This window comes from Platichthys flesus, chromosome 10 (assembly GCF_949316205.1).
Source record: "Platichthys flesus chromosome 10, fPlaFle2.1, whole genome shotgun sequence".
NCBI lineage: Eukaryota > Metazoa > Chordata > Actinopteri > Pleuronectiformes > Pleuronectidae > Platichthys > Platichthys flesus.
Genome location: NC_084954.1, coordinates 6,801,157 through 6,821,827, shown reverse-complemented (window position 1 = coordinate 6,821,827; position 20,671 = coordinate 6,801,157). Strand labels below are relative to the sequence as shown.

The window sequence follows — 20,671 nt, the reverse complement described above, 5'->3', positions numbered from 1 at the left end:
CAATCGGTAGCATTAAGAAGGGCAGGTCTCCAATTTGCCGTGGTTCTCCTCTAGTGTGCAGCAGCCTTCAAATAGTTTTTCTAGGAACTTTCTTTCATCTCCTTAGGTATCCTGTTATATTAATATTTTCTTGTTGTGTTCTTTTCATCGCTCTGTCTGTTCATTACCAGTCATGGAAAGAGAGGCGGTGGTCTAGTGGCAGAAACTTGGACTATGGGCAGAGAAGGTCTCTGGTTCGGCTCTGGTTCGACTCCACGGAGAGACAACAAAAAGACGAACCTGGATTGATCTGTCCAAAAATCCAAGAGTCTAGTGCCCCTGAGCAAGGCACCTTACTCCCCCAACATCTGCTCTCGAGCGCCGTACATGGCTGCTCACTGCTCTGTGTGTCATGCACCAGATGGGTCAAAAGCAGAGATTCAATTTCCCTACCTGCATGAGTGTGCCTGTGCATGTCTGTGCATGTGTTTGGGACGAATAAATCCATCTTAATCTTAATATTAAGAACACACACATAACAAAACAAAGATAATTAAATAAACTAGGAATAATAAAAAAAAGCTAAATCTGTCTTAAGAAACAATTAATAGATTCAGTGACAATAAATGTGAAACAATTAGTCCATAAATCAAGTAAGGAAAGTTAATTAATTTAAATTAATTTAACTAATCTTCTCAGTCAGAATTCATATCACAGCTTCCACATTGTGAGAACTTGCTGCTTTTCATTAAATCGGGTGTAAATGGAAGATATTCAGGTTTTGGAGACGAACTGTTGGTAGACCGATATATTAATTATTTTTACAAATATAAGCACATCCACTTGACTTTGGAATTAAATTCTGATTTGGTTGTTTTAAAGTCAACAAAATAACTAAGCCCAACGATAAGCAGGAGGCTAAACATACAGACCCCAGTTCAATTAACACCAGGAGTCATCTCCTTTAACTCTGTGAGAACAGCCTCAGTTCTTCACTGAGGTACAAAAATTTACAACAACAGATAATATGAATTGATTTACTCAAATTATGAAAAGTCAATTTAGCCTGGGTACGAGGACAGCACGCTTCATTTCAGGAGTAAATTGCATCCCGTCTTCTAGCAGGGACACTTAATAAAGAGTCTGCTTCCTGATCGTCGGGCTCTAATCTTGGAAACATGTCTTCTTCTATCTACCTGATGTACCAACTCCAACACTCTTTAATAAACAGTGGATAATGAAAAATCAATGGAAACGCCCATTCGTTCCCTTCAACAATGGCACAATAATCAGTCAAATCTGTATAAAACATTAATTGTGCTTTAAGTAAATATTAAATTACATCCTGTGTCCCTTCAGTGGCTGAGGTGATCGGTGGGAATGTGTGTGACGTGGATCCTCCTCCCCGCAGCACAAAGGCTGCGTTCGTGTGAAGGGCAGAAGATCACGGGGCGATGAAAGGTTTTCCGGTGGACGGACCTCGATTTCACACATGCCAATTATCTCCGGAGCTGAGGACCAATTAACCGCGGAACCTGTGCCCTCACATACACCTGCACTAATCAATCAATTAACTAATTACATGAATATTTAATCGGGGGCCTCGTGCAATTGCCAATTATCACGGTTAGCGTGAGGGATTTTGCATTATAAGGAGACAGTTCCCTAACAAAACTATACGTCTCCCTTGTGAGCACAATGCTTTTCTTTTTCTTTTTTCTTTTTTGCTAATTAGAAGCACTTTCATGACATTCAAAGGCTTAGACTCAGAGATTTGAACTCACTTCCCTATACGTGCAATCTGGCATCTTCAGAAACACAAATCTCCCTTCTCTCTTTTGAAGTGTGAGCCCCGCCATCAGCAGCGCAAAGCGAAACACTTCGTGTGGAATTCACTTAGAGGATCATCCTGCATCTGGACAGCTGTCTTTTCACCACAGGGATTTGTCATCAAGGAAAAATATCCTCCCGTAAGAAAGAAAGACAGTGTTTTTTTTTTCCTCCTCTTTACCCGTCCACCGCTAATTTCCACCTGTCTCTTTTGAGTACCTAATGAAGGTATATTAATCTTGAACGACTTCCTTCTATTCGCCCGCCCACTGAAACCCATTTTCATGCCCCGGCAGAATACCATAAGCTGTTTTTGGCGGTGGGTTCACAGGCGGACTTAACCTCTGCCCCGTGAGAAGTCCTGTGTTATTCCCTCTGCTCGTGAGGTCTGCACGGGTAAATCCCTTGAAATCTTCCCCCGGCTCTCTCACACACACAAACACCAAAGGCCACCAGGTACGCCCTTCTGTCACCCAATCTCCCCCTAAACAGCACACCTCACCGCTCAGAACTGCATCCACCAAAGCTGCAATTATATGAGTGCTGCCTAAAGTGCCCCGGGCGCTCCTTGCACCCCTATTCAATTCTCTCCTTTCTAATTACCACTGCCTGGGGACAGGTGAGGAGTCAGGGCTGATAAGATCTTTTCTTTTTACCTGTAGCCAAAACACACACGCACACACACACACACACTTGCACAAACATATACAGAGGGGAGGCCAAGATACACATGCAAAGGCACCCGAGGTGATTTTCCTTTCTAATTATAATCTTCCAAAAAATGCAGAGAATTTGCTTTTAGACATAGTCGTGTTTAAAGCTTGGCGGAGGTGCAGGGTGACTGAGGTCTTCAAGGGAGAGCATTCTCCACACGCAACATTATACCAGAAGAGTAATTTGGCATAATGATTGATTGATTACTAATAACTACAAACTGTGATCTTATCTGCTTCTAGCTGGAAATAGGAATTAATTCTGTCTGGTAAACAATAATTATAATTGCTCGGAAGGAAACGGAAAAACATGTAACACGGATTCTGACATGATCTCTCCACTGATGAGCATGTGGCAAGTACTATCATTTATTACCGAGAAGTTTGGTTTTAAAAATCATGAAGCCATTACTAATGACAAATGGGTGCGGCAAATAAAGAACCAATGATAAATGGCCTGACGCGTGCATTCCATGAGAGGTTATTTGAGCCGTGTTGAAAGATGCGCGGGATATTGCCGACGCAGCGCTCGAATCTGCGGGTCATCCGTCAGCCGGGGACCCCATCTCCACTGATCGCTACCAAAGGTGACAACAAGCACTTAACGGCACGTAAACAACGTCTGCATGATGATGTATCGCCACGAGTAGTTTGAGAGCAAAAAGAACTATTTGTGGCCGTAATTATCATTTTTCACTGGCACCGTCGAAAGGAGATCCAGCTGCACTGTCAAGTAGATACAGGTAGGGATCTTAACATCATGTACCAGGGACAAGAAAGAGAAAAGGTCTTCTCTTTTCTTTTTTTTTTTACTCTCTCCTGTTATGCAGTAATCCGATCTTCTTCTCCTCGGGCTCCAAAACAGGCAGGTAGAGAGCAGGTGACACCACAGTAACCTCTTCCCTCAATGCTGAAGCAGTTTGAACAAACCTAAATGAGAGATACCAGATTTGAATCTTCCCTTCACGGACCATGTAGCCGGGACTATGCACACGCAGAGACGGCAGCGTTCCGCACACACAATGGCGACATGTGTCTCTTATTGACAGGTTTGCGTTAATGTTCGGGCTAATCAACTGTGATTATTTCTCAACTGCCAAACCCTCCCTCCTCCTCCCCGCCCCCGCCCCCCCCTTACCTACCCAAAACCACTGTGCACTTCCCTCGCGCCTCCTCCCTCGGCGCGTCTTATCTTCTCATATTGTTCTCTGCTTCAATACCTTTGCCGCTGGCACAAGTCTCAACACCGCTGCTAAGCCACGGATTAATGATTAGGGTCTTACTCTGCTTGTCTCTCGTTTTTTGCTCCGGTGCCACCTCCCCTCTCTCCTATTCCTATCACACACTTATCCAAATTCTGTCTTTTTCAATCCTGGTGCCAAACACGACTTAACCACCGTGGCACCTTCCGAGAAAGTAAAGGGGGTGACCAGAAGGGAGGGGACCCCGGGCTGCTCACCAGCTGCCTGAGACACAAAAGAGTGAGACAAAAAAAAGAAAAAATACTCACCGTAGGCGGCGACTTTGATGAGGATAGCGTGGAGGTCAGATGATATCATCTCGGAGAGCAGGGACTCTTGGTCTCTGCGCCACAGGTAGGCCAGGGGCTGCAAACCAAGCCGCACACATCTGGGGAGAAGGTGAAAGGGGGAAAAAAAAGAGGGAGAGGAAGGTCGGAAAAAACAGAAGGGGAAGCAAAGTGGTTAACACCGAATATTGGCCAGCTCCAGAAGAACTTCAAAGCCAACAAGGCTGGGCACCTTCTCTGTTTTCAGGGAAGCTGCCACCCTGATAGACCCACAGCACATGTTCCCACCAGACCAGTGCCAGTGGCGTTTTTTAAGGAGACGAACACAAACAAAAACTTGATCTTCAGCTGTGGTTTGACTCACACGACACACACCTCCACAGTAGGTAGACAGATCGCAACTCCAGAAAATACTTGAAATGTTTATAGGTATCTTGCATGTTTAAGGGATTTTTTTTTGCTAATAATAAGGAAGCTTTTGTGCGACTTGGAGAGAAGAGAGGACCGAAACCACAAAGTTCCCTCCTTATACCTGATTTGTTTTTATCAAGGTCAATCAAATATTGACTTGGAAAACAGTGAAAATGTGTTGATGACAGAAAAACTCTTGTAATATCAAAGAAAGTAAAAATATATCTGCCTGGATCCACTTTCTGATCCAGATCCAAACCAACATTTCATGGCTTCTTCCCTGAAACAAACCACATCCCTCCACCGAGCTTCATGGTAATTTCTCCAGTTGTTATTGTGTAATCTCGATTACAAACCAACAAACCAACAAAACCAACAAACCAACAGGGGTGAAAACATAACCTTCTTGGTAGACGCAATGAAAGAATGAGTAAAACAAAAACAAGAGCAATATACATGTATCGGCACCATAAGGATACAAATCCTGTATCTCCATGAAAAAGTGCATTATTCTATATTAATGAAATAATGCCAACTATATCTCGATAGAAAATAAAAGTTTCATTACTTTTCTTCAAATCATGGCTCCATAAAAACAGGGCAACACCATAAAATCAAGGCTAGACTCAAATCGCAGTGTGTGTGTGTGTGTGTGTGTGTGTGTGTGTGTCTTTGTGTGTGTGTGTGTGTGTGTGTGTGTGTGTGTGTGTGTGTGTGTGTGTGTTTGGAGCACACAGTGAGGTAAAGTCTACAGAGGATGTTCTCTTTTCCTCCAGTGGACCACAGCCTGCGTCAGTGTGTTAGTTCAGGGGCTGAGACGCAGTGGGTGGATGTGTGTGCACTTTAAGGAATCATGAATGTGCATGTATGTTGGTCTTACACATTTTCCACACGGACCCTCTGGTAATCGGAGAGAATGGCCCCCACTGACACCGCCTCCACGGCCTCCTTTTCCTGTGGGCACAAAAACGATGGAGTCGACTTTACCACAAACATTTCTTTGGCATTTTCCATTATACAGTATGTGCAACTTGCATTGTTACAGCGATATGATGTCACTGTCCCACGGGGCCAAACACTCTTTGCTCAACCTACAATGGTAACCCAAAGAGTTATCCGAACAAAACCACACAAACACATGTTAACATATACACACAAAAACTGACGCAGGCAACGACGGTGGATTCCTGACGGCTCTTCCTTCCACCGCACCGCAGCCCTGTGGGGATGTTTACACTCTGGTCGTATCAAGGCCTTTATGGCCCGGCCCATATCCCCTGGAGGGTTGCGTACATGGCTGTGTGAAAGAACGCTCTGTGAGTGTTTATGTGCGCGGGGAAATATGTGACTGGAGGCTCCGGAACCACTAAAGGCAGTTCCTGGACCTTATCTGCCTTGCAGTGTGTGTGGGAGGTGAATGGGTCTCAGCCGTGGCTTCCATCCTCTCCGGGAGGAAGACAGAACCGTGGTGACAACTCCAGGTATCAGCGGCGCGTCGGGCCTGTGAGTGGCATGTATCTTTAATATTGCTGAGGGCTAATCTAATTGCTTTTCATATCGTATTCATATTTCAGGAACAGTGAGACAACTATGCACTGGAGAGATACTGACACAGCCTTGAAACGCGTTCAATCTCCCCTCGCTAAAAAACAAGCCTGATGCAGAGTGACGCAAACAAACAAACACGTGCACACGCGACACGAGAGCTGCATGCTCAGCCACATACACACACGCGTGCACAACCCCCTTCTCCACCTACACACCCCTCCCCTACAGACACACACCTGCAGATTCATTAGAACATTACATGGGCTGTAATTAGAATGAGAGGCAAGGGTAGGAGCAGTGGTGGGATGCACAAGTCTCCAGTAAATTACCTTGTAGCCATTATCAATTTCCCTGGCTACTGGTCCTTAAGATAACCCCCCCGCCCCTCCTCCTCCCTGTGGTCCCTTCCTGCAATTTTTCTCTGCCTGATAAACATGCTGATTAAAGCGAACAGCGTGTAAACCTTTGATACTTTCCTAAATGAAATCCATGCCCTGCCTGGGGCTTGACGCTGAGCTGCAACGCACTGTGCCGCACGCACACACACACTGACGCACACACACACACACACACAGCTCCATGTAGGCGTGCCAGCTAATCAGATAAAGGATGGGCTCTGTGTGAGTGCGGCTGCACACGTGTATGTGTGTGGTGTTTACGCTGCAGCAAAGGATGTGTGGTATAAAGGCGAAGCTAAAAGCAAAGAGACAAGTACACAGCTCAAATTTAACCCTTTGACCCTAAAGTTAATCAGCAAGAGATCTTAAGAATTCGGATTCCGCGCTCGCACTTAAATATCTCTCCAATATGTCCAACACTGGAATATACATTATAGTCAATTCCGCCCTGTGACAGTAATTAAGTCAGACTGATAACATTTCAGCCCAGCACAGACCCAAGGGGGCTGCAGGCGGTGTCATGTAATTCTAGGTAAGCCTCAGGGCCAGCACTCTATTCTAATACAATGATAACCTTTTCCCTAAATGCAATTGTCACTTCCTAAAGAGGCAAATTAGGAGGTAAAGAGTGGAATAAGGGGAGACAGAAAGAGGAAAAGAGATAGGAATGAGAGTGTTGGAAAAGTGCTCTACATCAACACTGGTTTGGTCCCTTGGCTTTAAGCCGGACAGGACCGAGGAGAATCAGAGCAGCAGCACAATGGAAACCAGCCTCCTCTTGTGTGTTAGTCGCTCTGTCTGAGTCCTCTCTGGACTTGCACTTGGACCGGTTCAGTTCAGTATTTACGTGACATCATGCAGCCTCGACCGACCCAGGCCTGCTCCCAACACTAATGATAACACAAGACAAATTTCTCACACATCCTCTTGTTTTCAGTGTAGGCTCTTGCTACGAGATGTTTTTGGCAAATAGTTCGGAAAATGATTATTTTTGGATGCGGTTATATTTTTGTCGCCATTATAGAAATCACCAGGAGACAGGCAGGAATGAGAGGGGAGCTAATGCTGCGGTAGACGTGATTTTACAAAGTCTACACGTACTTTCTCATCCTCTGTGGGAAAGGTAGGGTACATTATTGCGAAGCAGAAGTACATAGATATATACATATAAATCTGAATTGACTGATATTATGGGAATGGTTCCATGTGTATTCATGATGCCATTAAAAACACAAACTTTGATTTTATGGTGGCTGAAAAATGTCTCAAAATGGTTTATAGAAGGAATACTTGACAAAGCGACAAGGTAGCTCGTGAAGCACAGTATAATAATAAATAATAATAAAATCTTTATGAGAGCTATCTGGCTAAACGATGTTTTGACTACATTAGAGGTGCGATCCGGGTAAGAAGCTAACATAACGATAAATCAAGGCAGAGGTCATCAGGACTCCGGTGACCCACAAACCACTTCTCTTTCTTCATGACTCTTGGCACAAGATGCGAAGACAGAGCTGCCTCGACTCCGTGTCACTTTTTCTTTTTTTTTTCAACATTTAATGACCCTGGTTCATTAAAGGCAGCCTCACCTGATCCAGGACCCCGCGGCCCTGTGTTAACTCATGCCCAGATTAGTGCTAATTCTGGCACGACGTCGAGCAACAGCGCAACTCCCTCGCAGCCCGATCGGAGGCAGACTAAACAAAGGCCTGGCCTGGCTTCCCCTGTCCTCTCCTCCAGGCAGAAAAGCTATTAATGAGGATCTATGGCCCAGAGCAATGGAAGCCCTCAGTCCCCCCAGCCATGTCCATCAGGGTACTTAGCCCCATGCAGTCATTAACTTCTGTTACTAATTGTCAAATTCATTAAACTAATCCTTCCCCCACATCCGGATGTCTCCCGTGGAAATGGATGGAGAGGGCTGAGTTATTAAGATGTCAGCTGTGGGGAAGATTAAGGCCAGCAGACATGCTCTACAAAGAAACGATACGGCCATTAAACTCTATATCAAGGTAGTGTATGTGATATACTTTGTAATTATATATACATTCGTCTTCGTACGCGGGTGAAAAGAGTGGTTCAAATGTATTCACAGTCACAGACATGCCCTCGTTCAAGATATGTATCTGCCCCAAAGATCCACAGAATACACGACAACCATTAAGCAAAGAGTGTGACTTGAAAACGCAGCTTTCTTTTCCCGTCCGTCTCAGATTGAAAAGGTACTTACGCGTTGCCGAACATTCAGTCTGGGTAATATTCACCAGTCAAAGCCATTAACGGCATTCGCGGCAATTAGAAAGCCATAAAATATTAAAAATTCAATATTCATATTCGTATGGAATACATCAGAACCCTCATTAGCTCTCTGTCAATGGCTGCCACAGTGAGAGCTTAATTATACACCCTAACAACACAAAGGGCCATTCTGCAAAAATGGTGGGTTTCCAAAATGCCTGCTCCAGCCTTTCCTGTCAACTGGGAAGCGGGAGCTGGCAGATCTCGACTACTACAGACAAAAGGCCACGTACGTCCATCAGAGAGTCCTCGATGTATCCGCTCCCACGCTGTTGACATGTGCTTTCTATTAAGCCACGTTCTCCTGGAAGGTAGCTCAGGACCTCGTGTTTGATGGCATGGAGGTGGGGAAGAAGACAAGGTGGGGGAAATTAATTTAAGTGGTTTGAATGACAGTTTGTTCAAGGGCGTCGAGGATGCCGTCGCACACTCTCTCCATCGCCGCGTCCCCACCGTCACTTCGACGCCACCTCTCGACCCGCGGCGTCCCATCCCTTCCTCCTTCCTCCTCCTCGTCGGCCGCTCTCTTCCAGGATCCATCAAGTAAGTGACTGAACGCGACATGGTTTTAATGTTCTCTCCATTAGATCAGCCCCGGTCCCCGTTGTAATGTAATGGGATTGTTCTCCCCCTGTTTCTCTACATGGTGGGAACACGGAGAAGGGGGGGGGGACCTCGTTGTTGCAGCAGCTCAAGTAGATGTGATACAGGGAACAGGGCCAGCTAGGGTCAAGTGATTGTGTTTAATGTAATGCGGACATAGTCCCGGGGCGTGTTGGGCTGTCCTGACAACTCAGACATGCCAAACTGACAGGAAGCTTAGCGTGGGCTTAGCAGGAGGAGACGCTGCTTATTTGTTTTAAAATCAGCATTCTCATTATCATTCTGTGCAGACAGTTCTACTCCAAGGTGACTCCCAGAGTTGGTGGAGGAGTGATAGGTTGTGGAAGAGGTGTGCACAAGGTACAGGATGCAGGCCAATTAGAATGTTACAGGTGACGCCCAATGCTCCAAATATATCATATACTGCTTATATATACAAACTGAGGCGGAGACACAGAGTAAAATGTCTGGTCCATCAATGAAGAGCAACAAATGGACACGCAGGCTTAGCGAACGTCTTTGTAAAACAAACATCGGGCAAAAACTCGGTTCCAGAATGCTTTCAGAGACATTCCCCTTTTTTAAATCGGTGGGGCCTGTCTGTTTGAAGCAGCTGCTGAAAGACGGGCTCTTCCTTTGTGCTTGTGGATGGGCAGGCGAGGTGACTCACCACGTGTCAATCTTCGACCGTACAGAGTGGTGGAATAAGGAAAACAAAACTACTCACAACGCCAGCTGCTCATAAACCTAAAGGCCCCCGGCGGCTTCCAGGGATGAGGCGGGTCAGCGTTACGACAAGGGGCAGGGAGGAAGCTGAACGGGGGAAAGTATTGTCCCTCCGCCGAGGCCACGACGCAGATGTGACCAGTCAACAGCGGATGTGACATCGGACATTGTCCCATCAACGCGATGAGAGACTGAAGCTCAATCAACCCCGCAGAAATGTGTCAGTCGACAGGCTCACGTGCACAGATTCCAGTCTGGAGAAGAATGAAAAAGAAGCTGCGGATTTTTATCCATGAAAGGAACTGGTGCAGCTCTTTATGGCTGAGCTTGTATTTGTACAGTTTCTTTGCCTGAAGTTCACACACACGCACGCAGACACACGCAGACACACACAGACACACACAGACACACACACTCTCTCTTTAGTCTTGGATAGTGATTCATTTACAATGACAGAGCTGTTTTCAGCGATAGAGCCTGAGCATAAATATGCCATGCCGCACAGCTGGAAAATGTAGAAATTCATCAGGGTTAAAAAGTAGAGAGATTAACGTTTCACGAGTTTCCTCTCAGATATATATGGTTACGTAAACACAGACCCAGCCAGTCGTCAGGCTGGGAGGGAGAGGGCCTTGGCCAAAGCAAGCACAAAGCCCCAGTTACAGCAATCCAAGGACAAGGAGGCTTTCCATATCAGCACGCATGGAAAACTAAATGTTGGGAAGCAGCAGGGAGACATAAGGTCATTTATCGATGGACTCTATGTCCATGAATAGCTGCAATTCAAGCTCAAGCTTAGTTATGACTGGCTCTTTAATACATTAATGGTTGATCCTAGATTGTAAATTGTCAGTCTGCGCCTCCACTTAACTGTTCTGGGATTTGTTTTCTTTTGTGGATGACAGAGAGTCATGTAGCTTCCTGCAAACGTGAAGGGCCTCACCTCTCACCATTAAAAAGGATAAGGTGTTCCAATAAACAGTTCTCTGTGGGGCATGAAACAAAAGTCCTAATCCCAGCTGTGTCCCAGCAACAACCCCGCTCGGCTGAGGTAAGAGCGTTTGAGCGTCTCAGGCAGGAAGCTGCCTCCAAAGAAAGTGAAAAAGGACAGAATCAAAGGGGGAGTCTCCAGCCACAGAGAGGTAAACCATGTCAGTTGCTTTTCATGGTCCATAACAACCACCTATTCCACAGGGTGAATGCGCAGACATGCACTAATGTCCATGTATACACACACAGTCGGTGACTTACAAACACGCACACACACACACACACACACACACACACACAGTACAGAATGTAAATGTTTTTCTGGTGAGGTCAGGTTCCAGGCTCTTGGCTCTGCTGTCCTCTATCCTCCATATAGCTCCTGCAGACATCACAGACCCCCCCCCCCCCCTCCCTCCCTCCTTCGAGACAGACTAGGAGAAAATATAGCAGTGATGCTGGTTTAACCCACTCTCCAGACTCCAGACAGTGTTTTTCTACGGCTGGTTATGACTTTAGCTGCGGGAGGCGATGGGGCCTGCCCCGGAAAACGGTATTTCTTGTGGGGACTGGTTAAAAAAAACACAAAACACAACATAAAACCCCCTCTTAATTTTGGAGGAGATGAACGGCAGGGAGTTGAAAGACCTGGCACTTATTCCTCCGCTGTCTGTTCTGACGCAGACGGGCTCGGGTCTGACTAAGCTGTTGATACTGGTGAAATTCTAAAAGGTTTTTATTTCGGATGACTTGTGTTTTTCTTACGTCACTGGATCGTCCTTTTAGATGCAGGCCGCACAGCTAATAAATGAGACTTTGTATTTTCAGCTGTACTTGAAATGTGATTATACATTTTTTTTAAGACAGATGGAAGCAGACTGAAAAATATATTTTCACACAGAGGGATTTAAAAATGTATCTCTGATGATAGTAAATATCAGCAATTTAGAAACAGAAACCCACAATGATAAAAATGAGTGAGTTTGATGAGCCGGTACTAGAAGAGATTCACAAATTTCCCTCAATTGTTAATATGAAAAGAACAAATAAAAGGAAGAAATGACAACGATACAATTCCCTTGATAGTTTATTTACATCAAGCCATAAAAAAGACAATAGATCAAATGCAAATAACCTCTAGATACACCCTCAGTCCACCCGGCATCAAAAATAAAAATCTGAAAAAAACAACCACAAACACATAAACGTTCTTCATTGGAACAATGTTCAACCAAGCAGTGGCAGAGGCTCATGCCCTTGGCGAGGCGAGATAAGGCTATCAGCTTCCATCATCGCTAAACAAGATTGAGCAAAGTACATTAAGCAGAAAAATACAAACAAATTACAAAGGCTTGAGGCTACGCTCTTTATCTAATGTTCGCGGGGACCGTTAGAGTCAGTTGGAGGGAAATGGGCCTTCATCTAATAGATCCTGTCCCACCACTTCCACGAGGCCGGCGAACAATACACAGCGCCATTATCTCAGCGCTAATGCTATCCTTCCTCATGTGCAAAACAAGGTCTGCAGTCCCAGCCCCACTGCCGCTGTGTCGACCGGCACAAACAGGCCCAGACCAAAGGGGAAAGATAACAATGGCGGTCGCATGTGGAGGAGACACGGAGCAATGTCAGCTGCTCGAAGGAATCTCTACTGTAGCTCGGGCTGAAATGTTTATTTAAATACGGCCCCCTGAACTTGAGTGGAAAACGCGATAAAACAAACTTTTCTACAAAGTGATTATCCACGGGTCTTAGGCTGCTTGTAAGCTACTTCCAATAACAACATTTAGAGGTCTCTCCGCGCCACAAACCAGCTGCAACAAGCTGGCATTAGCCGGGTTATTGATCCGAGCTCCTAAACCCTCGCTGTGACCCCAGAGGTCATGATTTATGTATTAAGCAGGTTTTTAAAGAAATCCATTTTCCTGTTGAGCCCCCCCGATGTAAGCCTAATGCAGCTCCATGCCCGGTAATCAGAGAAGGGCTGTGTGTTTGATTTTGTAACCCCCCCCCCCCGCCCTACCCTCCCTTTTATAGTTCAGACCCCTCCTCAACGACGTGTCTCACAACACCTCAGCTCCCTGATCAATACCGCACAGCTCCTTGTTCAACTGGAGATTCCTCTGCCTGCCTGCCAGCCGTCCTCCTCCTCTTCTCCTTTATTTTTCTCCTCTCTCTCTTCTCCCTCCTTTCCTCGCAGCGGGACGCACCTCCATCAGGGCGCTCGCAACATTGCCGTGCCAGGCTTCTGAAGGGTCCGGATGAAAGTGCGACGACAACACAATGGAGACAAAGATGCCAGCAGACGAAAGATAGAAGGAGCGAGGGAGATGGAAAGAATGAAAAAAAAAAAAGAAAAGAAAAGGAATGTTTGGACTTGTGGACAGGCTGCCTCTGCGATCTCACAGGGCACCGCTCTTGTCTGCTGATGTCGATAATGGAGTGGCTGAGGATGGGTGTGTGTGTGTGTGTGTGTGTGTGTGTGTGTGTGTGTGTGTGTGTGTGTTCAAGGAGTGTAATCTCACTTTAAACGTGGTGTTTTAAGACACAGCAACAGAAGGGAGTGTTTCATCTACAAAGGCCAGAGGTCTCAGTGCACTTTCTACCAAGAGTTTTCCCATACAGCTCCTGGAGAAATAACGGGCATGATTAAACAGGAAGGGGAAGAATTTGGGTGTTAACCGATCCTCAGTATCAGCTCCCATGAAAAAAACACTCTTTCTACAAAGTCGAATGCATTACAGAGTAGGAGATTTGATTTGAAAGTAACATTTCCATCGTTCTCCAAGCCGGGTCTGAGTATGACAGAGATGTCACGGTGCTGCTAATTAGAGCTGGCAGGAAGGAACGCGTGCACCGATACATCGTCTATTGTTCCTCATCACTCTAATGAGCTTAAATGTCTTTGTCTTTATTCATCCGATCAAAGGTTGCAGAGTTGCTGCAGTAGCGTCACAATCTTTTTAAAATAGTATCTATCCCCTCACGTGGGATTGAAGCGGCGGTTGCATCTCACGGAGACTGGCTAGCATTCATGGCGTGTGGGGCGTGCCGCTTTTCAAGGTGCGAGGCCTTTGTGTTGTAAAACGTTCGACCCGTCTTGCACGTGGCGGCGCACGGCGGGTTTCTCCGACGGGAGAGAAGAGGACGGGAGCTGCAGAGTGCTGAAAGGAGGCGAACTGGGCCGAGGCGAGGAGGCAGAGGTGTGCGAGGCGAGCAGAGATAAAAAGCCAGTTATCCTGTAACAGAGGCCCCGGTTTGACCTGACCTTGAGGAACGCAGGCGTGCGCTCGCCCGCACACACACGAGCAGGGTCACGGGGCATAAAGAGCCACTGTGTCAGGTCACAGAGCACAGAGACGGGGATAAAGGACTTGAGGGATGTGATATGACTAATATGAGGAGCTTTGCAGGCCTTCGGGGGGACTGGCGTTACAGCCAGCGGTGACTGACACTGCTGATCTGTATCACACATCACAGCAGATCACAGCGGAGGGGAGCAGACCAACCACACACATCAAGTGCAGACACACAACCTACAGTGTGTGCGGAACTGGAGGGAAAAAACGTATTTATCTCAGCTACGCACTAAATACAAATTCTATAAACTCGCAGACTTTAAATGTCTGATAGGAAACGAGGACATCGTCGTTTCATCGGGAATATTCTCTTAGACGTCCCAAAAATGGAGAGATTCTCACTGCCGCTGACTAAACAGTTATTTCTCCCCCTCAAAGAGCGGGTTCAAAGATCAGCGCTGTGCAGGATGGGATGCCGTGGCTCGCATGTCTATCAGGTTACCCACTTCAAACGACACGACCAGCGATGAGAGCAAAAGGGGGCCAAGGATAGGGCCACATTGTCATTCTGCCATTATCACCACTAACCAGGGGATGGACGGCTCACCCCCCCCACCCCACCTATTATAATTGAGGTTTTTTTTCTCCTCTATCAACAATGGTTCTGAAGAATATGATCTCTTCCTTTTGAATCTTCTGAAAGGCTCCAAACATTCTGCGAGAGGCCAAAGTGTGGAGTCGCCTCGGTCCGTCAGCTCTGGGAATGGTCTGTAGATGGCACTGTTGGCTCAGGCTACCGGTCTGTTGCTTGCATTTCAAAGGAGGAGTAGGAGGAAAAGGAGGAGGAGGAGGAGGAGGAGGAAGAAGGGGAAGAATATCCACTTAAAACTCATCAACTCCGGATCTGAGGGGGGGAAAAAAAATCTTTCATCTATGCTCAAGTGTCATTTGCCAAATATAATCTTGTAACTTCTAATTAATTCAAACTGCGAGAAAAGAATCTTTCAAAATATCACACTTTCCAAACAGAACACATTCATTTCGTGCTAAAGCTGTTCTTTTTCGGTGGGGGGATGATTTAACAGCTCATTATCAAAAGTAGTGTTTTTTTTCCTCCCCTTCTTCCCCTTCTCCCCCCACCCCCCCCCTCTAGTATTCCCTTCACAAATCAACAAGACCGCAAACTTTTATGGTGAGAAGAAAAACATTCTCTGTGAATATGAAACAGTAATCTCAGACTACCTGACGAAGAGAGCGTGACGGTAATCCGTGACTTTTTAGGAGCAGATTTAAGACGCTGTGACAGAATTGTGTACGTTTTCTAAATACTGGGAATTCATTGATCTCCCAGAGTTTCTCATCACTCACGATGCGGAGCAGGCGGTACAAGTTTGTAAAGCGAACCAACGAGTCAGAAATGCAGCAGTGACCTGAAATCGGAGATAAGAGAGTTGCATTCTTATGGTCGACATCACTCAGCGAGCGAGAGAGGAAGCCTGTTGTTTACGGTGCAGGTCTGCTGATGACGGCGAAGGGGGGGGTAAACGGGGAGATGACTGGAGGTCTGCCAGCCCATGAGAAGCCCCCCATGGGAGTCCAAGTGCCGTGATCTATGGCCCGGCTGACTGGTGAGGTCAGACCAGAGAAGCCCTGGAAATGGGAAATTAGCAGGCCTTTGCAATTAGAGCCCTGACCACAGGCAGAAATGGCATATTGCATCACGCACCGGAGACACGTCGGCTATTTGACTGTGAATACTTATGAGACCCCCCCCCCCGATACCATTAAATTTGACCGTGTGAACGTGGAAACTAACAAGAAAAAACAAACAAGCGAGAGCTGCCTCACGGAGCCGCATGTGTAAAGCTGGGGATTTATTTATATAGAAGACAACAAAGATAGGCAGGCAGAGGTCGGGAATTGCCCCGAGGCGGGCTGACTGGCCCTTGCCACAGAAGCGGTGTGCGGACACGCAGGAAGCCTGGAGCTGCCCTCCTCTCCGGGTGAACACGTCTTCACACGGACCTACAGGAAGAACCCACGCACCCCCCACACCTCGCTCATTTACACCACGTCAAGCCAACTCCCGTCTCAACAACAAACTCCATCCCATAAGAAGCCCTTAAATTTTGCACTCCGAGCTATAACGTGTGTGCGGTGGGGGGGTGCGGGAGCAGGGAAAGAAGTGTTACACCCGGTTTGTGCTGACAGCAGGGAGAGGAGCTGCTGCTGCTGCTGTTGAAGTGTGTGTCCAGGTGGCTGCAGGCAGTCAGGTAGGCAGGCAGTGCCAGCGGTGTGTTAAACACACATGCAGTTGTCTCCAGCCTGTCAGTCAGCCACCCTGCGCCACACCGGACCACCGAGGTCTCATACATAATTTGGCTTCAAATGAATATTTTTTCCAGCGTCCTGGCAAAAGTGGTATTTGATGAATTATTAACCCCGTGATTAATTTTTGCATCTGATCTTCTGTCAAGTGGGATAAAAAAAGAATGGAGTTTTTCCTGTGAAGCCGGTTGTTGAAGGGCACCTCGTTCCAACTCCACACATAAAACTTTCATAAACCGATACAACTGGCACACGCCATTATCCCAGAGTAACATAAAATGAAAAACTTACTCCACTTTGAAAGTGGAATCAGGCCGCACTTAAATAAGACAGACTAAAAGCACCATCCTGGCTTTTTAATCTCCGGAGCAGCTTTACGCCGGTGCTAAGGACTGTTAGTGTACAGGCGGCCAGATGAAGCCCGACAAGCAGAGGCTCCTCGAGACGCTGCTGATGGGCTACTAAGTGACTCTGAATCCACAGAGAGTGACTTGTAAAACATCTCAACAGTGTGACATATGTCATGAACCTTAGCCAAGATGGGAGGTTTAGTGGCGCTCGGAGAGCTTGTTCGCTGAAAACAGCAGTGGAGCGAATGTCAGCGGTGGCCAATCAAACGACTCGGGTGCATATTAAACAAAGCATTGCGATAGTGGGTTCACATAATCACATGGTGGGATAACACAATTCCAAATAAAAATCACAGTCGATTAAAAGCCCCGAACGTCTCTTATATCACAAACGTACATCTGTTTTTTTGATTAATGCAATTTGTACAATTTGCTTTGTTTCCCTGTGGAATTTAATTTTATGTATAATTTCTGTACATATGTAGGTTTAGTTATAGAAGAAGTAATGTCTGTGCGAATAATAATATACTCTATTTTAAATTACAGTATTTTCCACATGCACACACAAAAGTATATATTTGTAGAAAATATATGTATATACATTTTAAAGGCGTATAAAAATGTAATCTGTTATGATGTTATATATCAAGGATTGTGCTGCTCTAAGGAGTATGATGCCAGAAAAGTATTAGTAAAAATATTTAATTCATATTACAGGAGCAATCTAAGAGCCTAAGATGTTCTTACAAATTATCCAAATGGCACCTTCAAGAGCGTATTCGGTTTTTAGTTTTGTTGTGATACATAATTTAAAGATGCATCATTGAACTTGGCGAACCCGACCCGTCTCTTTACTAACGCTAAAGAACCAGGTAAAAAAATGATGGATGACACAGCCAATGATAAATTACATCTTTAGATCTAAACTTTAAATTTCTTTACACAGACCTTATATAAGGGCAGAGAGAGAGATGGATAATTTACTAAAAAAGGCAAAGAAGTGAATCACGGCCAATGATCCTGAGTTTCAACTGAACGGGTGGCAGCGATGGAGAAGCAAGGGGGGCACATGCTGCTTTGTTGCTTCTGTGTGTAACATACAAAAGAGTCAAATAAACAGCAATGATAAAAAAATCTGAGCTATGCTGATCAAGAGGTTTTTAAATCCACATTTGATGCAGCATCCACTTTGCTCACATACCCACTCTCAGGTCAAGAACATCCAATCACTGTATCTCTGTACCTTGACGAGGCGCAGCAGCTCATACAGGTCCTCCACCTCGTCCCCCTCCGTCTCCCTGTAGTCTCTGCTGATGTCCAGGCTGGAGCCCTGGATGGTGCGTCTGTATAGAGGCAGATCCATGGCCTCAGCATACAGGTCTATGGCCTCGTGTCCCACGGTCTGGTACATGTAACTGTCCAACTCATCTGCAGCAGAGATGAAAAGAGGTTTGAGCGTCTGATGACAAGCCATTCATCACATTTCTGAGGAAAAGAGATGACGAGTTTAATAAAGTCCAAAGGATGTGAGAAAGCTAAGGGTGAATACAAATCCACGTTAACTTCTAGATTAATCTGAGGATTATTTTCTCAATTAAATTGAGTAGTTGCTCCGTCTAAAGAACCAAACAATGATTCTTTGAGCTGAGGTCAACATTGTGTCTCGTTTTTATTTGATCAACAGTCATAGAGCCAAACATACTGTATTTATTAACGATATAAGAAATGAGGAAGAAGATTTAAAGGAACTTGTGTTTAAAAACTGCTGAATAGTTTGTGTAAAGATCCATAAGGGAAAAAAATGAATACAGTGCATACTTTGAAATCAAAATACATCAACTCCAAAGTACATCTGTCATACTGAAAATGTCAGTGATAAATACCCAAATTCATTTTAATTGGCATGTTACATGATCAAATTACTTATTTAGAAATGTCACTATTCAATAAGTTAGCAACGGTGTCTAGTGCCTCTGAGGTCACCAGTTCGGTCCCCCAGACAAAACCTGAGTGGGTAAAATGAGAGAGCATCACTTGCCCCTTCCTCATTCCCATCACCATGAAGCCTTTGAGCAAGACCTTTAAAATCCTGGTAGCTTCAGAGGAGTCACTCAGTGGACTACACATGATGGGGTGTTGTAAAGAGCAGTTTACGCTTAAACTACTGAACCGATTTCCGCAAAACTTGCTGGTGGGGTGGGACATAAGACAATTAAGAACCTATAAAGTGTTGGCACAAATCAGGACAAAGGGGTTGGATTCATTTTCCCCAGTTTCCCAGGAAATTATTCATATGTCTTAATGAAATAAACAGACATATCTAGGGGAGTGATGTCTGTGAGTCTATTTCTGTGCAGCCTGAGTGAATTGAAGGGGACTGTTGGATATTGATGTAGATATGCACCCAATCTAGTTTTGCATATCTACAAACATAAATCTAGTACAAAACTTTGTGCAGTACTTTGATTCTGCACAGCTCTAAGTTTCCTGGTGTGCAGACTTGCAGCTGGCTGGCCCACATTAAAACCCCCCAGCAGCTTTTCCTCCTCCTCTTCCTCCTCCTCCTCCTCCTCACCTGTGTGGGCAGGACGCAGGTTGGCCAGAGCTACGATCCGGTGGCCGGCAGCGACACACTGCATCATGTTGTAGCAGCTGTCTTTGCCCCCACTGGAACACAAGATGAGAAACAGCCTCAGACACAGGGTAAGGCTTTGAATCATTAGCATGCAGACCCGTAAGTTATCAGCGGGACACAGTGTGTGTGGAGCAGCAGCATTAATATGCAAAGATAGAGATAGAGATAGAGATGCTCTATTCCAAACAGGGAACAAGAATATCCATAACTGAGAGTGAATCACTGCTATGCTAACAAAACTAGAATCACTCCCACATCTCTGAGCCAGTTACAGATAATACTGAGGGTCTACCTGATCAACGCGACCACTTTCATCTTCCTACGTTTCCCTTAAGAGTCGAGTGACAGTTTAATGGTGACAGAGCTCAGCAGCAGGTAGAAGGAGGCAGAAAGCACCATAACAACATGTGAGGCATGGGAGAGCAGAGCTTCCGGGTTGCTGAAGGACCCCTGCTCTCCACCGAGACGTCCTCTAAGATGCCTGAAAGAAAATCAAATCTTTAGTTTCTCTTTTCTCAGTCAAACTCAATATCAGGTTTTGATTATAATCAAACCAAAACCAAATAAGATATTGACGAAGCAGATTGTTCAAAGTTAAAATGTAATGAAACAGAACATAAAAGTATTCAATAGAAAGTGGTCAAAACAAATCATTGAAATACTTAGTGAGCTAAATGTATAAAAAAAATCCAAATAATGATGAATAATTGCAAGAAAAATGAATGAAAATTAAACTCAGACAAAATTACAGAGGAAAATAAGATGTATATTTAAGGAACACGTGCGAAAAACTTTGCAGGCCCAGAAGTCATGTGTGTATTTTTTTTTATTTCTTAAATGTAACCTAAATGAAACACTTTTGCATGTTCATTACATGTGGTGATTATTTTGATTAAATAGTATTAAAAAGTCTTGAAAGTAATAATTTCATATTTAATATGAAATAAACCACATTTTACACATGATAAATGGAAAAATAGTTTAATATAAAATGTATTGTTTTACATTTGAAAGCAAGAATTACACGTGCTTTTCAAC

The 20,671-nt window shown here is 45.2% G+C and overlaps 1 protein-coding gene across 2 annotated transcripts in view; it reads right to left on the bottom strand.

The window, feature by feature from the left end:
* Nucleotides 1-20,037, bottom strand: part of dph6 (diphthamine biosynthesis 6) — a 58,698-nt gene extending 38,661 nt beyond the window's left edge. For both annotated transcript variants that reach the window (XM_062397501.1, XM_062397499.1), the window contains exons 1-5: nt 19,926-20,037; nt 19,574-19,665; nt 18,242-18,426; nt 5,342-5,415; nt 4,033-4,151 (exon numbers count right to left, since the gene is read on the bottom strand). In XM_062397501.1, the coding sequence (XP_062253485.1) occupies nt 4,033-4,151; nt 5,342-5,415; nt 18,242-18,426; nt 19,574-19,665; nt 19,926-19,948 (493 nt within the window). In that variant the 5' untranslated portion in view covers nt 19,949-20,037. The remainder of the gene's footprint in view (nt 1-4,032; nt 4,152-5,341; nt 5,416-18,241; nt 18,427-19,573; nt 19,666-19,925) is intronic.
* Nucleotides 20,038-20,671: the final 634 nt, after the last annotated feature.